Source organism: Fistularia commersonii, chromosome 18 (genome assembly GCF_037954325.1).
Source record: "Fistularia commersonii isolate RoL2024-O1a breed Wild chromosome 18, RoL_Fcom_v1.0, whole genome shotgun sequence".
Taxonomy (NCBI): domain Eukaryota; kingdom Metazoa; phylum Chordata; class Actinopteri; order Syngnathiformes; family Fistulariidae; genus Fistularia; species Fistularia commersonii.
The window spans coordinates 12,530,252-12,543,153 of NC_141301.1; the positions used below are offsets into that span (position 1 = coordinate 12,530,252).

At 41.2% G+C, this 12,902-nt stretch overlaps 1 protein-coding gene and 1 long non-coding RNA gene across 2 annotated transcripts; one reads left to right on the plus strand and one right to left on the minus strand.

Annotated features, from left to right (window-relative positions):
• The first annotated feature begins 3,430 nt into the window (after positions 1 to 3,430).
• On the plus strand, positions 3,431 to 6,141 carry LOC147224420 (uncharacterized). Its single transcript, XR_015107437.1, has 4 exons — positions 3,431 to 3,878; positions 4,643 to 4,777; positions 5,818 to 5,845; positions 5,935 to 6,141. It is a non-coding gene; the product is annotated as an uncharacterized LOC147224420 (long non-coding RNA).
• Positions 6,137 to 11,913, minus strand: il10ra (interleukin 10 receptor, alpha). The gene is made up of 7 exons (XM_086164134.1): positions 11,205 to 11,913; positions 10,849 to 10,969; positions 10,570 to 10,739; positions 10,327 to 10,472; positions 9,435 to 9,600; positions 8,309 to 8,427; positions 6,137 to 8,175 (listed from the first exon to the last, which is right to left on the minus strand). Exons 1-7 carry the CDS (start codon positions 11,320 to 11,322, stop codon positions 7,333 to 7,335), a joined length of 1,683 nt encoding a protein of 560 aa, XP_086020260.1. The 5' UTR covers positions 11,323 to 11,913; the 3' UTR covers positions 6,137 to 7,332.
• Between the last annotated feature and the right edge of the window lie 989 nt (positions 11,914 to 12,902).

The window sequence follows — 12,902 nt, forward strand, 5'->3', positions numbered from 1 at the left end:
GAGTGAGGTCAGCTCATGCTGCACCTGCACATAGTTTTTTTAACAGTTCCTTTGTGCTTTGTGATGTGTTCCAAGGATGATATGCTGAGGGAGGACAGGTTCCTAGTTCAAGGACGACTGTACTGTGCTTCAGAAATAAAATAATGACCAGGGAGGATATGTTCCTGTTCACGGACGGCTGTACTCAAAGAAAGAAAACATGTCTGGTTGTCATCTTGTGAGTAATTGAAATAACATAGTTATAAATATAGTGAGAAAACTCTAACACAAGGGGAGAGGAAGGGGAAACAACAGCCGTTTCCCACTTTAGCATGTTACGTGTTCCACGCGTGAGGTCGTGTGATGTCAGAGCGTAAATCGACCCGTGCACGTTGCCCTGCGGAAATCCTGTGGCGCTGTGAACCCACAGCACCTTGTGGCAAAGCATCGACTGCCGCCTTTCAGATGATGTGCGTGAGAGTCTACATTTCCTGCAGTCTTTTCTGCATTCTGCAAATTAAACGCTCAACTCTTGTGTTTGTCTCATAGTAGCTTATCGGTTTCCGTGCTCACGACAAACTTATTGACCAATGAAATAGTGAAGTCCCTCGTCATATCGATGTCCACCGTTCGTCGCCGTATCGCAGATTTTATAATCCAGTGGATTTTTTTTAATGCGAGATATGAAATGGCAAAAAAAAAAAAAAATGGTATTGTGACAATTCCATGTTTCAAAATGATTTAAAAAAAAAATCCAGATTTTTAATCCCCGATACAATTTTATATCGCAGATAATACTGGAAATATGCGGTCTCGATTTTTTTTTTTTTTTTTTTTCATAATTTACTCATTATATTTTTTTATTTATTTTTATATATTTATTATTTAAATTATTTTCATGGCAAAATAAACATTTTCTAGGACGGCGACCAACCAGAGCATGGTGTTCAGTATCCTGGGCTGTGATTGGCTAAGCAATGGTAGCATCATTCTTCTCGTCGGTTTCACGCCGACGTGCGAGCGCTACTCGCCATGCAACACTGAGCTGTTGTGTTTGTGTGAATTATACAAGAAGTGTTTAGAAGAGTGTGGAAAAGGTTAACAAGAGTGTGAGGAGGGTCATACAACTTTATTTTCATTCTCATTTCTGGAAGATGGTTCTGGACCTTCTCAAAGTTCCAAAGCTTGAGGTTTTTTATTAGCATTAAATCCAATACCGGAGGTCTACATCGGACGACCGATGGGTTTCAACGACAACCTCATCTTCATTTCCATATTCATTCAACAAGGCAATGACTTTTCTAATCTTAAACAGATGCAATGCACACACATACATGCACTCAGTCAGAGACAATGAAGAAATGTGAATTCAGTTTCATTTTCACCAAAACAGACGTTTTGTTTCTCATATTCCACTCCATCCTACGCCCGCGAGCACTTTGACCTTAAGTTTCCATGACACATCATACACTAGAACCTCTTTTAACGAATGTATTTTTAAATTTGAAGATTATGGCGATCTTGTAACATCTAAAGAAAACGTGTTAAAATATTTTTGTCGCTGTTAATAGGTGACGACAAGCGCCGGTAAGTGGATGAGAGAGAGGATGGTATTTTTGGTTTGCTGTCGGTGGATAATTTAAGTTTGGCTTTTTTTCATAAATGCAAGACGTACTCAAATAGGCATTGAGTATTTTTCTAACCTTCAACCGAATTTTTTTTTTTTTCGGAGTTCAAAATATTTTGTTGCATGCAGAAATGTAATTTTGTTTTCTCTGCAGTTGTTCATTGCAACACATTTTGTGAATACATTCAAAGCGTTTATTGTAGCATGTACAGCGTAGACACGTGTTTCCCCGTACAGTGAAATTCCTACTTTGCTGTCCGCAGTTCATTTGGATACAGAACATAAAGGCCGAAAAAATTGATGTTGGCGTTTTAATTTATTTTGAATTTTAAAAGGTTTTGAGGCTCCCGGTGTTTTTCTTTACCGTGGGGTCCAAATGGCTCTTGGAGCGGTAAAGGTTGCTGACCCCTGAACCAGAATTTGAACCCGATGAAGTACGTTGCTATTTTAGAATACGGGATGCGTATGAATGAAACTCATTTAAGTTGTGAGATCAGTCGTGATACAAGAGATGAAGATGTTGAGGTTCTCCTTGTGAGTGACGAGGATGAATAGGAGCAGGAAAGAGTCTATCGGAGGGACAGCACATGTTTTGGGGAGAAAGTCAGAGAAGCCAGACTGAGATGGTTGGGTCGAGTGAGAGATGCTGCAATTGGAGGTCTAGCGGAAGACAGAAAAGAAGATTTATGGACGCCTGAAGTGAAAAGCCCAAAGGAAAAGAAGACGTTCAGTCTTCTTCTTCGTCTCCTTTCGGATTTTCCCTTCAGGCGTCGCCATAGCGAGTCAACCGTTTCCATCTAACCCTATTCTTTGTGTCCTCCTTTCTCACACCAGCTTCCTTCACCTCCTTTCCTTCTTTGACCTGCAGTAACCCAGTTTCCATTGGTTCCCTGTAGGTCATCGGTACCAATGGCGGTCATTCCTAACCCGGGCCTCGACCGATCCGGTATGATCTGGTTATTATGATTGATCCGCATGTTTGGTTTTGGTAAAAGTTTTACGCCCGATGCCCTTCCTTCCTGACACAACCCTTTGCATCTATCTGGGCTTGGAAGCGGCTCAGGGAGACAGCGGCCTGTGCCGCCCTGAGGCCGCTTCAAAAAGAAGACGTCCAGTCATGGTACATTTACCGAGGGCTGTCAGACTTTCCAAGTTCCACGAGATGTTTTGTTGACTTTCCAACCTGATTTATTTTGGATCTAAACTCATAAACTACTTACTCTGATAACACAGATTTATAGAACCGTAATTGTACTATTGGAATTAATGGGACACCTAACTCAGCTCTCATTGTCTGACCATCTGTTAATGATTTGTTTATAGAGTGGCAGTAAAGGGCAGACATTCAGTCAGACGTCCGGAGGACATTTCCAAGGTTCAGAACTTCTTGTACTATGTAATCCCGTTATTAATTATATCACCCGGTCCTATTTCTATTTACGCGATATCAACAGACTCCGCCCCTTTCTGACCCCGCACTCTGCAGCCTCGCCCCCGTCCCGGATGGATCACCGCGACTCCGTTGTGTTTCTGTTGTGTGTTCATAAAACGGAACTAAGAAACAACTAAGTCGTGCAGATTATGTGGCTTCGGTAAAGCGGTCGCGAGCCAAGCCTGCTGACAAATTCGAGGTGACATCTCAGGAATATCGAATCCTCATCTGCGTCCAAAGCAAAGACAGCCGTCATCAGACCAATACGGGGCAGGAGGAGGAGGAAGAGGACGGGAACGCATTGGGCGTTTCCAGTAGGTCGGCTCGATCGGGAACGCTGATGTCAGAGCCAGATGCCACGCCCGGACTCAGACGCACAAAACACTGAAATAGACGGAGGGGGGAGACAAACTCCCAGGAACGAAATGAGTCACAACAAGAGAAAAGGCCCTGAGTGTCTCGAGAGTTTCGACTTGAGAGAGAGGGTCTTGTCTCAATTGAGACTGAGAGTAAAACAAAAGGCTGGAAGTGTCGATGAGACAGAAAGTGGTCACCGGGCCTGTTGCCACGTTCTTAATATCATCCCTTGACGGCCAAAGGCATTCAGGACAGAGAAAGAAGTCGCACCGGTTCCGAAGAATGCCAGGTATGGGGATGTTGACTAGCAGACGGAGGCCAGCGGGGAAGAAGAGAAATCAGTCTTTTCCCTTCGTCTCAACGCGAATGTGCCCACATGAAGTTGGATAAGTGATCACGCCGGTCCTCCGGACAGGGAGGAGCTCAGGAGACCGTCCAGTGAGTGCAGCGATCCTCCTGGCCGCTCAGCGATGGGGAACGGAGGTAAGAGTCCCTCCGATGAGATGCTCCAAAATGACTCCGAAAGTCAATTTGTCCTGCATTACATCCGCTTTTCTTTACTTAATATAGCCGGGTACATAATGTTTAACTTTTTTGCAGTCGAGACCAAACAAAGTTGACATTAAATATCCGAGCCGCGCAAGGAAATAGCCTTTGACACCTTTTGTACCCCCTTTGTTTCGAACTGGCATCGCACGTTACGTGTCTTGTTTCGTTTTCACAAGCTTGAACTCTCTCTCCCTCTTCCTGTCGCAGCCCTGCTGCCCTTCTTTGATTTGGTTTTTCAATTTTGCGGTGCAGATGTTATCGTTCACTTATTTTAAACGAGTTCACGGGTATCAGAAGGAAGAAGAGCTCTTTCACAACGAGTGTAGTAAAGTAAAGAACAAACAAAATCATAAGTATGTCATATCATAATCATGTTTTGAAGAAGAGCTGGTCATGAATTTCGGCACGTTTTGGTACACATGAGTCATTTATATTTGCAAGAGGACAGATTTCCAGTGAATATGAGAAAGAGAATCAATCTTCTGAAATTGTCTTAAATGTTACTATAAAATGGTCTCAACTAATAGAGCGCTTCCAAATCCTGAGGGCAGGAAAAGCAGTATAGATAATAAATGAATGGATAATAATAATAACTCAATCACAATTTAATGGGTGTTTTATTATACATAATGACTGTCCAAGTGATATTATATCATAATATATGATTTCAAATCCTTTCTCCATATTTTTGTTCTCAGAGAGCAGAGTGAACTCGACGGCGGTCGGCGTCGTCGTGGGTTTTGCCATCCTGGCCATCCTCTTCACCATCGGCATTGTGCAGTTCTTCTGCAAGTACAAATGCAAAAAGTGCAAGAAGTGCTGCAAGAAAAAGAGTGAGCAAGTTGCATTCTCACTCACTCACTCACTCACTCACTCACTCACTCTCTCACTCAAATTAACTAGTCATAGCACCCGGGCATGACCAAAGTAGGCAGTGCATAGGATGTATATAGAAATATATTTACAGAATATGATGTACATAGTCACACATATGTATTTGTTTTGTTTGTATAAAAAGTATATAAAAATGTATATGTATATATATAAAATACATGTAGTTATAAGAAATACAGAATGGGGTGGCTATTATACAGTATATGCAGAGTTAGACTCATATAGTCTACATATATACATTCATTTGCTGATATCAAAATATGTCATAGATCTAAAGATATAGGGTGTAAATAGGCATAATAGATATGAAAATAATGAAAACACAGATCACTATGTATACAGAATTAGACTTACATTTATAGATGTATATTTGTTTTGTTTATATCAAAATATTTCATAGATATAAAAATATATGCTATAAATATGTATGATAGATATGAAAATACAGAATGTGATCTGTATTATAAATACAGAAAAAGACTTACAGATATATGGGCATATTTGTTTTGTTTATATCAAAATATTTCATAGATATAAAAATATATGCTATAAATATGTATGATAGATATGAAAATACGGAATGTGATCTGTATTATAAATACAGAAATAGACTTACAGATATATAGGCATATTTGTTTTGTTTATATCAAAATATTTCATAGATAAAAGATAAAAATATATAAAATATATAAAATAGATCTGTATAATTAATATGAAAATACAGAATATGATAGCTGTAAACAAAAGAAATGTATTTATTTAGTTTTTTTTTATATTATGGTATATTCTATATAAACAAGCATGTTATTGAATTTTATATTCGTTAAGCCACGGAGACAGTAATCGCCTCATCCGGCCTTGAATTAAAATATCTGATAAGATGTTGATAATATCAACCACCATTCCAGAATAATATGCAATATCCATGTGGAAAAGTCACCCTCCTTTTTTCTTGCTCTTCTCCCATCTCCTCCTCCAGAGACTCCATTTAAAGACAAAGTTCTCACGTGAGTCGATGGTTTTGTTTCTCTGCCTCAGCGTTTTTCTCCTGGCCGCTCATTTTGAATAAAGTTTTTGTTTCCTGAACCATCTATAGGAAAATGGGCGTGAAGAAATCACCTCCTCCCTACTCCATCAGCTCCTCGGTCAAATGACAGACTCCTTCTGTTTCCCCTCCACTGTTAAACTTTATCGGGACTACTTTCCCATCCCCCCTTTTCCACTTTGCTGCTAGAATAAAGGTAAATGTTTTGTTGTTATTTTTACTTGTGTGACGTCACTCCAAAACCATGTCACATTTCCCGTTCTGTCTGTGAACACTGCTGAATAAAAATCAAAAATTCAGTGAGCTCGCCCACAGTCTTGAAATGTCACCGTCTGTCTTTCGGACCCGTGGCGTCCTTTCGGTATGAATCTGCGAGAACTCTCGCCGGCGAGAGGAGCCTTCGGCATCAGCGGCGTTCCTGTTTCTTTTAAGTCAGATATTGACGTGTAAACGCACAGGCGTGGTAAAAAGACGATCTCTCGAGCGGATGAATCTCCTAAAACTTTTTATTTTTTGTAGCGTGAGCGGGCAATCGAGAAGAAATCATTTTAAAGACAAGCACCCTGGGGTTTTTGATGATACAGGGATGATACAAAAACACACAAATCGTGAGCGGCCTTAAGGTCGTCTCACTTCCCTGTACTTTGCATTTCACAGTATTAGGTCATAAAAAAAAATCTCTTTACTCACATGAGCAATAAATAGCAGCAGATGCAGAAAACACTGTTTTTATGCACTATTTTTTTTTTTTTTGGCATAAAAAGAAAATCACATAAACTAGAGCGGAGGCCGGAAAAAGGAAGAGTTTTTGTTATTAACCCTTTTGAAACCACTGCACCAGAATATTTCGGTTTGTGATAAAAGCTTATTTGAAATGTCGCAGTTTCTGTGATGGCGTTGTCGTTTTTTTGCTCCCTAAAATCTTTGCACGATATCTTCGGCAGGTTGGAACGTGTCAAAAAAACGGGTACATTAATAATTATCAGGTTCGCTGGTAAGAGAAGAGAAAGGTCTAAATGTCAAATACACATTTCAGAGAAAATACCAACGCACCATGACTGATGTTGGAAGTTTTTGTGTTGGCAGTGTTTTGCTTTTTGTTTCCTTTTTTTTTTTTAACACAAACCGCCCCCGCGCATGTTTCATTTCAAACGTGCATTCGCCGATCTGTGAAACAAATCACCAAAAAAAAGACACGACATGGCAGAAGTAGAGTTATCATCCGTGACTCTGCGGCTCTTTGGACCCAAACCAGCCTAACAGCTGCTGTTCCACTTCCTTGCACTCCGGTAACCTCCCTATAAGTCCCCGCCCCGACGAATCCGACAAAAAAAAAAACCACCATAAAACGAGTTTCATCGCTCATCTTTCATATAAATAGTTGGATATTGCTCCAAAATAGCTGCCGGGATGAGATTGAACCCAAAAAATTTGTTCTGCCGGGCCGAATCAGTCCAGCTCCAGCATCACGTCGCACAGGGAAGGCGCCAGATTGTTCATGTTGAAGTCCTTCCCCAGCGTCGCGGCTGCGAACGAAGGGAACGAAGGGAAGGGCTCCCCGTGTTGCGTCCAAATGTTCTCGCAGCCCGTCGGCGTTGTGGAGAGCTTTAGGGTTTTTCTGAAATAACTCGGACGTGTGACGTCCTCTTCGAGGGAGTCCGTTAAACCGCGTTCCCTGCTCGGCATGGAGCTCAGAAAGCCGGAGGTTCTGTATATTCTGTCTGTCTGGTCTGCTTGGCACGTGCACCGGCCTGCCGCCGAGCAAGGGCACGGATCGGTGAAAACCGGACTGGAATGGACTTGTTTGAACTCGTCCTCATTGTCATAGACGGGGATCTCCAAGGCGAAGTGGCCCTGGCGGCGATAGTTGCTCCCGGCAGACGGCTCCGCGAGAGCCCCTCCGTCCAGGTGGGTGGAGGCCGGATGGACGCAGCTCAGCCCCACGCCGCTGTCCTCGCTTTTGCGAGACGCGTGCGAGTCCGCCTTGTCGTCCTCCCGCGGGTAATCGGCCTGGTTCTCCGCGCCTCCCATGCTCCCGCAGCCGCTGTCCTCCTGCTCCTCCTCTTCTTCCTCCTTCCTCGGAGAAGACCTGGACTCCACGCAGACGCCGCTGTCCAAGCTCGTCCTCCTGTCGCGTTCCGCTTGGTCCTTCTTGTCCGACGCCGCCGGGTCTTTGGCAACGGACGATTCCACTTCCGTTTGGCCGCTAAACAGGAACCAACCTTTGTTGATGACAACTTCTATCGTGTCCTCTCCAAGCGTGAGTGGAAGCCAGCCATGAGCGGGGGATTTCTGTAGATAAGTAACAGGAATTTCCTCTTTTTATGTCTGTAAATTCACACCATTAACTTATCATATCTGACATCGAGCTGTGACTTTCTGTTTCCATTTCAGTCCCGGCTCTCTGCGACTCGGCCGGGCTTACCAGCGACGTCGGTGTTTTCACCGGACGCTTCAAGTAGCAGAGGAGGATGGCGGCGACGAGGGCCGCCATGGTCAGCACGCCAATGACCGTCAGAGATGACACGGCAATGATGAACCATTCTGTTGGGGGGGGGGAACACAACCAGGTTAGCCAGGTATAAACACACAAATGTTTCATTAAGCACATGTTTTCAGACAGGAGTTTTTCATGACGTGTTAGCATTAGATCAGAAACACTGACAGCCCAGCATATCTTATATAGCAAGAGTGAAAGGACAGTTTCCAAACAAGAAATGTTGTCATAAATCCCCAATATGTAATATTTTCTTATTGATGTAAAACCATTTTTTGCGCCTCAAATTTTGGGAATTGGCTGAGGAGCCGGCCTCACCCTGGATGGGTCGTCAGTTGATAACAGAGATTGGCAACAACTCATTCACACATTATATGGAGACTTAAAACCATTCAATTGTCATAGATTGAAAATAATTCATAATAACAATAAACATAGACAATTCCAAAATAATAATATAATAAAATGATAATAATAACGATAATGTTTAATAGTAATAGTAATAATAATAATAATAATAATTATTATTATTATTATTAATTAATTAACTAATTAATTATCATTATTATTATTATTGATGATAATAATAATGATACTATTAATAATATAATAATTCCCATATCACATAGACATACAACCATTCAACCGTTCACTCTCAATCATGTCGTATCGAGATGAACAACCGTTTACTCTCATTCAAACAAGACATTTCACTGTTCAACATTCATTTCATTCACATGTCATATACAGATGGACAACATTCAATCTCTCATTGACACCTCATATATAGAAATGCAACCATTCATCCTCTGAATTAGCCTGGAACTTTCACCTTGTAAACCAGGGTTCAAGCTAACTTCAGCTAAACCGGCCTTCTGGGTTTTATTCATTCCTAAATCTGTGCTCCTTCTTCTCTCATTGCTCAGATTCGATTTCAGTGTATCTGGTTTGTGTATGCACGTGAGTGGATCGCTGTGCAGGAAAAACACGTCGTGTTCATTTCACGATATCTTTTTAAATATGAGCCTCCGGTCGGTTTTTGGTCAGCGCTCACCTCTATCCGGCAGCTGGACGCACTCTTCGCGGGGCATGCTGCTGGTGAGCGCGCCGCTGCCCTCAACCTTGACGCTGACGCAATACTCCGTCCCCCACTGGAGCAAAGTGAAGGTCTTAATCCTCCAGTCCTCCCCCAGGTTATCGGTCAACTGCGCTACGACCTCCTGTTACGCGACAAGAAAAGAGGAGAGTCTTAAAATCCATCATTGTGCAATATCTACATTTCACCCCATCAACCATTTGACATTTAAACGAAAGGACTTAACCCTGCATATAGGCATTGAAAAATTATATATATTCTATATTATATATATATATGTGATATAAATTGTATAAATTATATACATATTATACATATATACACACATATATATGTATTTATAAAGCAATAATAAATATATATACATACATAAATGAAAATATTATAAATACATATATGTATATATGGTTATATTTATAATATTTATGTATTTATAAAACAATAATAAATATATATACATACATATATAAAATATTATAAATACATATACATTTACATGTACATATATTTATAATATTTCTATATGTATGTATATACGTATTTTATTTTTGTTAAGACATTATTTTTATATGTATTGTGTATATATATATATATATATATAAATATGTATATAGTATACATATTACATATAATATTTTTTAAAACATATATATTATTAATACAATATTATTTTTAATATTGTGTGTATACGTATATATATATATATATATATATATATACATATATATATATATATATATATCTGCGGTATATATATATATATATATATATATATATATATATATATATATATATATCAAGACGGACTTTCATAAAGGTCATTTCAGCTGACCTAATCTGCACCACTGACCTTCTGGTCTCTGCCTTTTCCTTTCAGCCGCACGGTGTAGATAACCCCGTAGGGGAAGAGCCTTCTCAGAATGGCTTTCTCATGAACGTAGACCGTTACTGTGGTCGACGTGGCCCACAGAGTGAACGTGGGCGGCTGCAGGTCGCCTGCAGGGACGGCAAAGAAGGTGAGTAAGACTTTTTAGCGCCTCTACCAGCTGGAATAAATTCCAGCTGCACGGACGCCGGGATCGACTCCGCTTACTTTCATTCGGGAGAAACTTCTTGGTCGACCACTCGGACTTGTTTCCTCCTGCCACGGCCTGAACCCTGACCTTGTAGCCGTAGTTGTAGTCCTCTATCATGTTGGTAATCTTGCAGAAATGTGCCGTGATCCCCGTGCAGGTGAGCACCGCCGCCCATTCGCCGGGATGCCTGGGAGGGAGGGACGGATACAGAAACGGTGAGGAACTGCGGGCGCCACCCCCCTCTTTTCAAATAATTTTGCACTCATAAGAGGCGCTCATTCTGCGGTGAAACATACTGTGCCATCTCCATGTTGTACTTGGTATCGGCAGGGGCGTCCGCAGGATGTTCCCACAGGACGGTCACATCACCGTCCAAAATGTTCACGGTCAGGTTGGCCGGCTGTGGGACATGTAGTCCTGTCCGGAGAGATAAGAAAGTGCTCTCCGTGACATGTCGGCCTTCTGTTTCGAATATTTTAAGTCTTTAAATGGCATATTGAAAAAAAAAAAAACGGATTTGATTTGTCTTTGGTTTTGTCATAAAATCACAAAGCATAATCAGCTCAACCATGATAAACAAACAAAAACATTTGGAGTTTCATGAATATTTATGGTTACATATCAGAGGTGCGGTAGAAGAGATTTAATTTACCTGAAACGCAGACGACGAAAAGAATCACAAGAAGTTGAACTTGCGTCTTGTGACTCTCGGATCCCAGTGAGGTCAGAGATGGGCGCCGAAATTCAAGCATCCTCACAGCAGCGGCCATTTGAATTCATCAAAACAGAACAAGACAAAAAAATAAATAAAAGAAAAAGACCTACACGTTAAAGGGCATCCTTCTCAGGCGACCGTTTGAGCCGAAGATATCGACGTCTCGGCGTGAAATGAAATAGAAGCGTCTGGGTTCTGCGGCTGACATCACTGAAATCCGTTTCTCTAAAAACCCTCCTCCTCCTCGACGATGCATTTCCTGTTATGACCACATACGTGACACTCCAGCGAGGGCTGCTTCGTCACATTTCTTCCTATTTTGATCGACACACTCGGAAAGAAAACATAGTTGATTTTACAAAATGTGTGCATGACCTACTTCTTTTTCTCGACAACCAGAGGAAATAAATTTGCTCAATTATTTCAATGTGTTCCTATCCGTGAGTGTAAGCATATAAAGTGTGTGGTATGGTGTACTAATATCATCATAACAACAGTCACAAAACAACTCATGACAGCACACAATACTATAGTGACATACATAATAATAAAAAACCTTTCTGCTGATGTGGAGTATTGCCCAGTATAGATAAACAAACCAAAAACCGTCTGTTTTCAAGAAAGTCGTCCTATTATACCTTAGAAGAACTGATGCTTTTCCACGCCTAAACATAGCGCAGTGGTTGTGTGCGCAAGGCCTTTTCTAACGTCGAAACCGTTTCCACAAGTTAAGACCTCATCCATTCCAATCCCCCGAATCATCTAGTCATGGTGAGAGTTACAGGATCTACAAACCCGCTTTGTCAAACAGCTGGACTGCATTCTAAGAAAGTACAGATAAAGTACGCAGTTACTCTTTTCCCCCTTCTTTGTCTCACTTCCCCTTTCTTTCAAATTCATATGACCGTTTCAGTCTCCATTTTGCCCGTCATGAAAAAGTACACGCGTCCCGTTTTAAGTTCTGGAAAGAAACACGCTTTACAGAGAGATTAAAATGAGGTGGAGAGCAGAAGGGTCGATAGACGCCGATGTAAGCGGAGAACCATAATATCTCCCTCTAGTGGTCGTACGAGATGCAAGATTTACACGCTACTTTGGGGTTTCCCAACAGCAAGTGAGTGATTCTGTGATGATACTGTTTTCTTAGCACCCTGAAGTACATCACCATATTAAGATCCTGCTTTTGTGCTCATTTCATTCTATAGTGGTGAGAATTTTGAAGATGCCAGTAAGGTCACCCTGATAATATCCTCATTGTGTTGTTGGTTTGACCTTTATTTAAAAACAAAAGTGAATATGTCAATTTGGGAAGTGAAAGAAATGGACGACGGCGCCGCAATTGATGATATTAGCATGTTTCAGGCGAGACGGCACAGATGAATGTGGTGTTATAATATCGTGAGTGAAGAAATGGGTTCAGTCACAGTAGATGTGCTCATAACAGGAGCTATGGGTCGGAGTAATAGATTACTCAAACAACCTGCTCCGAGAACCTGGGAACTGACCTCTGCTTGGATTCGTTTTCGGCTGCGGGTTTCACATCTGAAAACTGTGAATTGAGACTTTTGTATCCCTTTTAATGACGCAGCAGGAACCGATATAAAAAAGCACCGGAGTAAAAACACATTTTAATTA

Excerpts from the sequence above, each read along its gene's own strand:
- il10ra (XM_086164134.1), bottom strand. The coding sequence starts at position 11,322 with ATGGCCGCTGCTGTGAGGATGCTTGAATTTCGGCGCCCATCTCTGACC. Across the intron at positions 10,473-10,569 it reads GAAGTTTCTCCCGAATGAAA|GCGACCTGCAGCCGCCCACG; the intron begins GTAAGCGGAGTC and ends CCGTCCCTGCAG. Across the intron at positions 8,176-8,308 it reads TGAAAACACCGACGTCGCTG|AAATCCCCCGCTCATGGCTG; the intron begins GTAAGCCCGGCC and ends ACTTATCTACAG.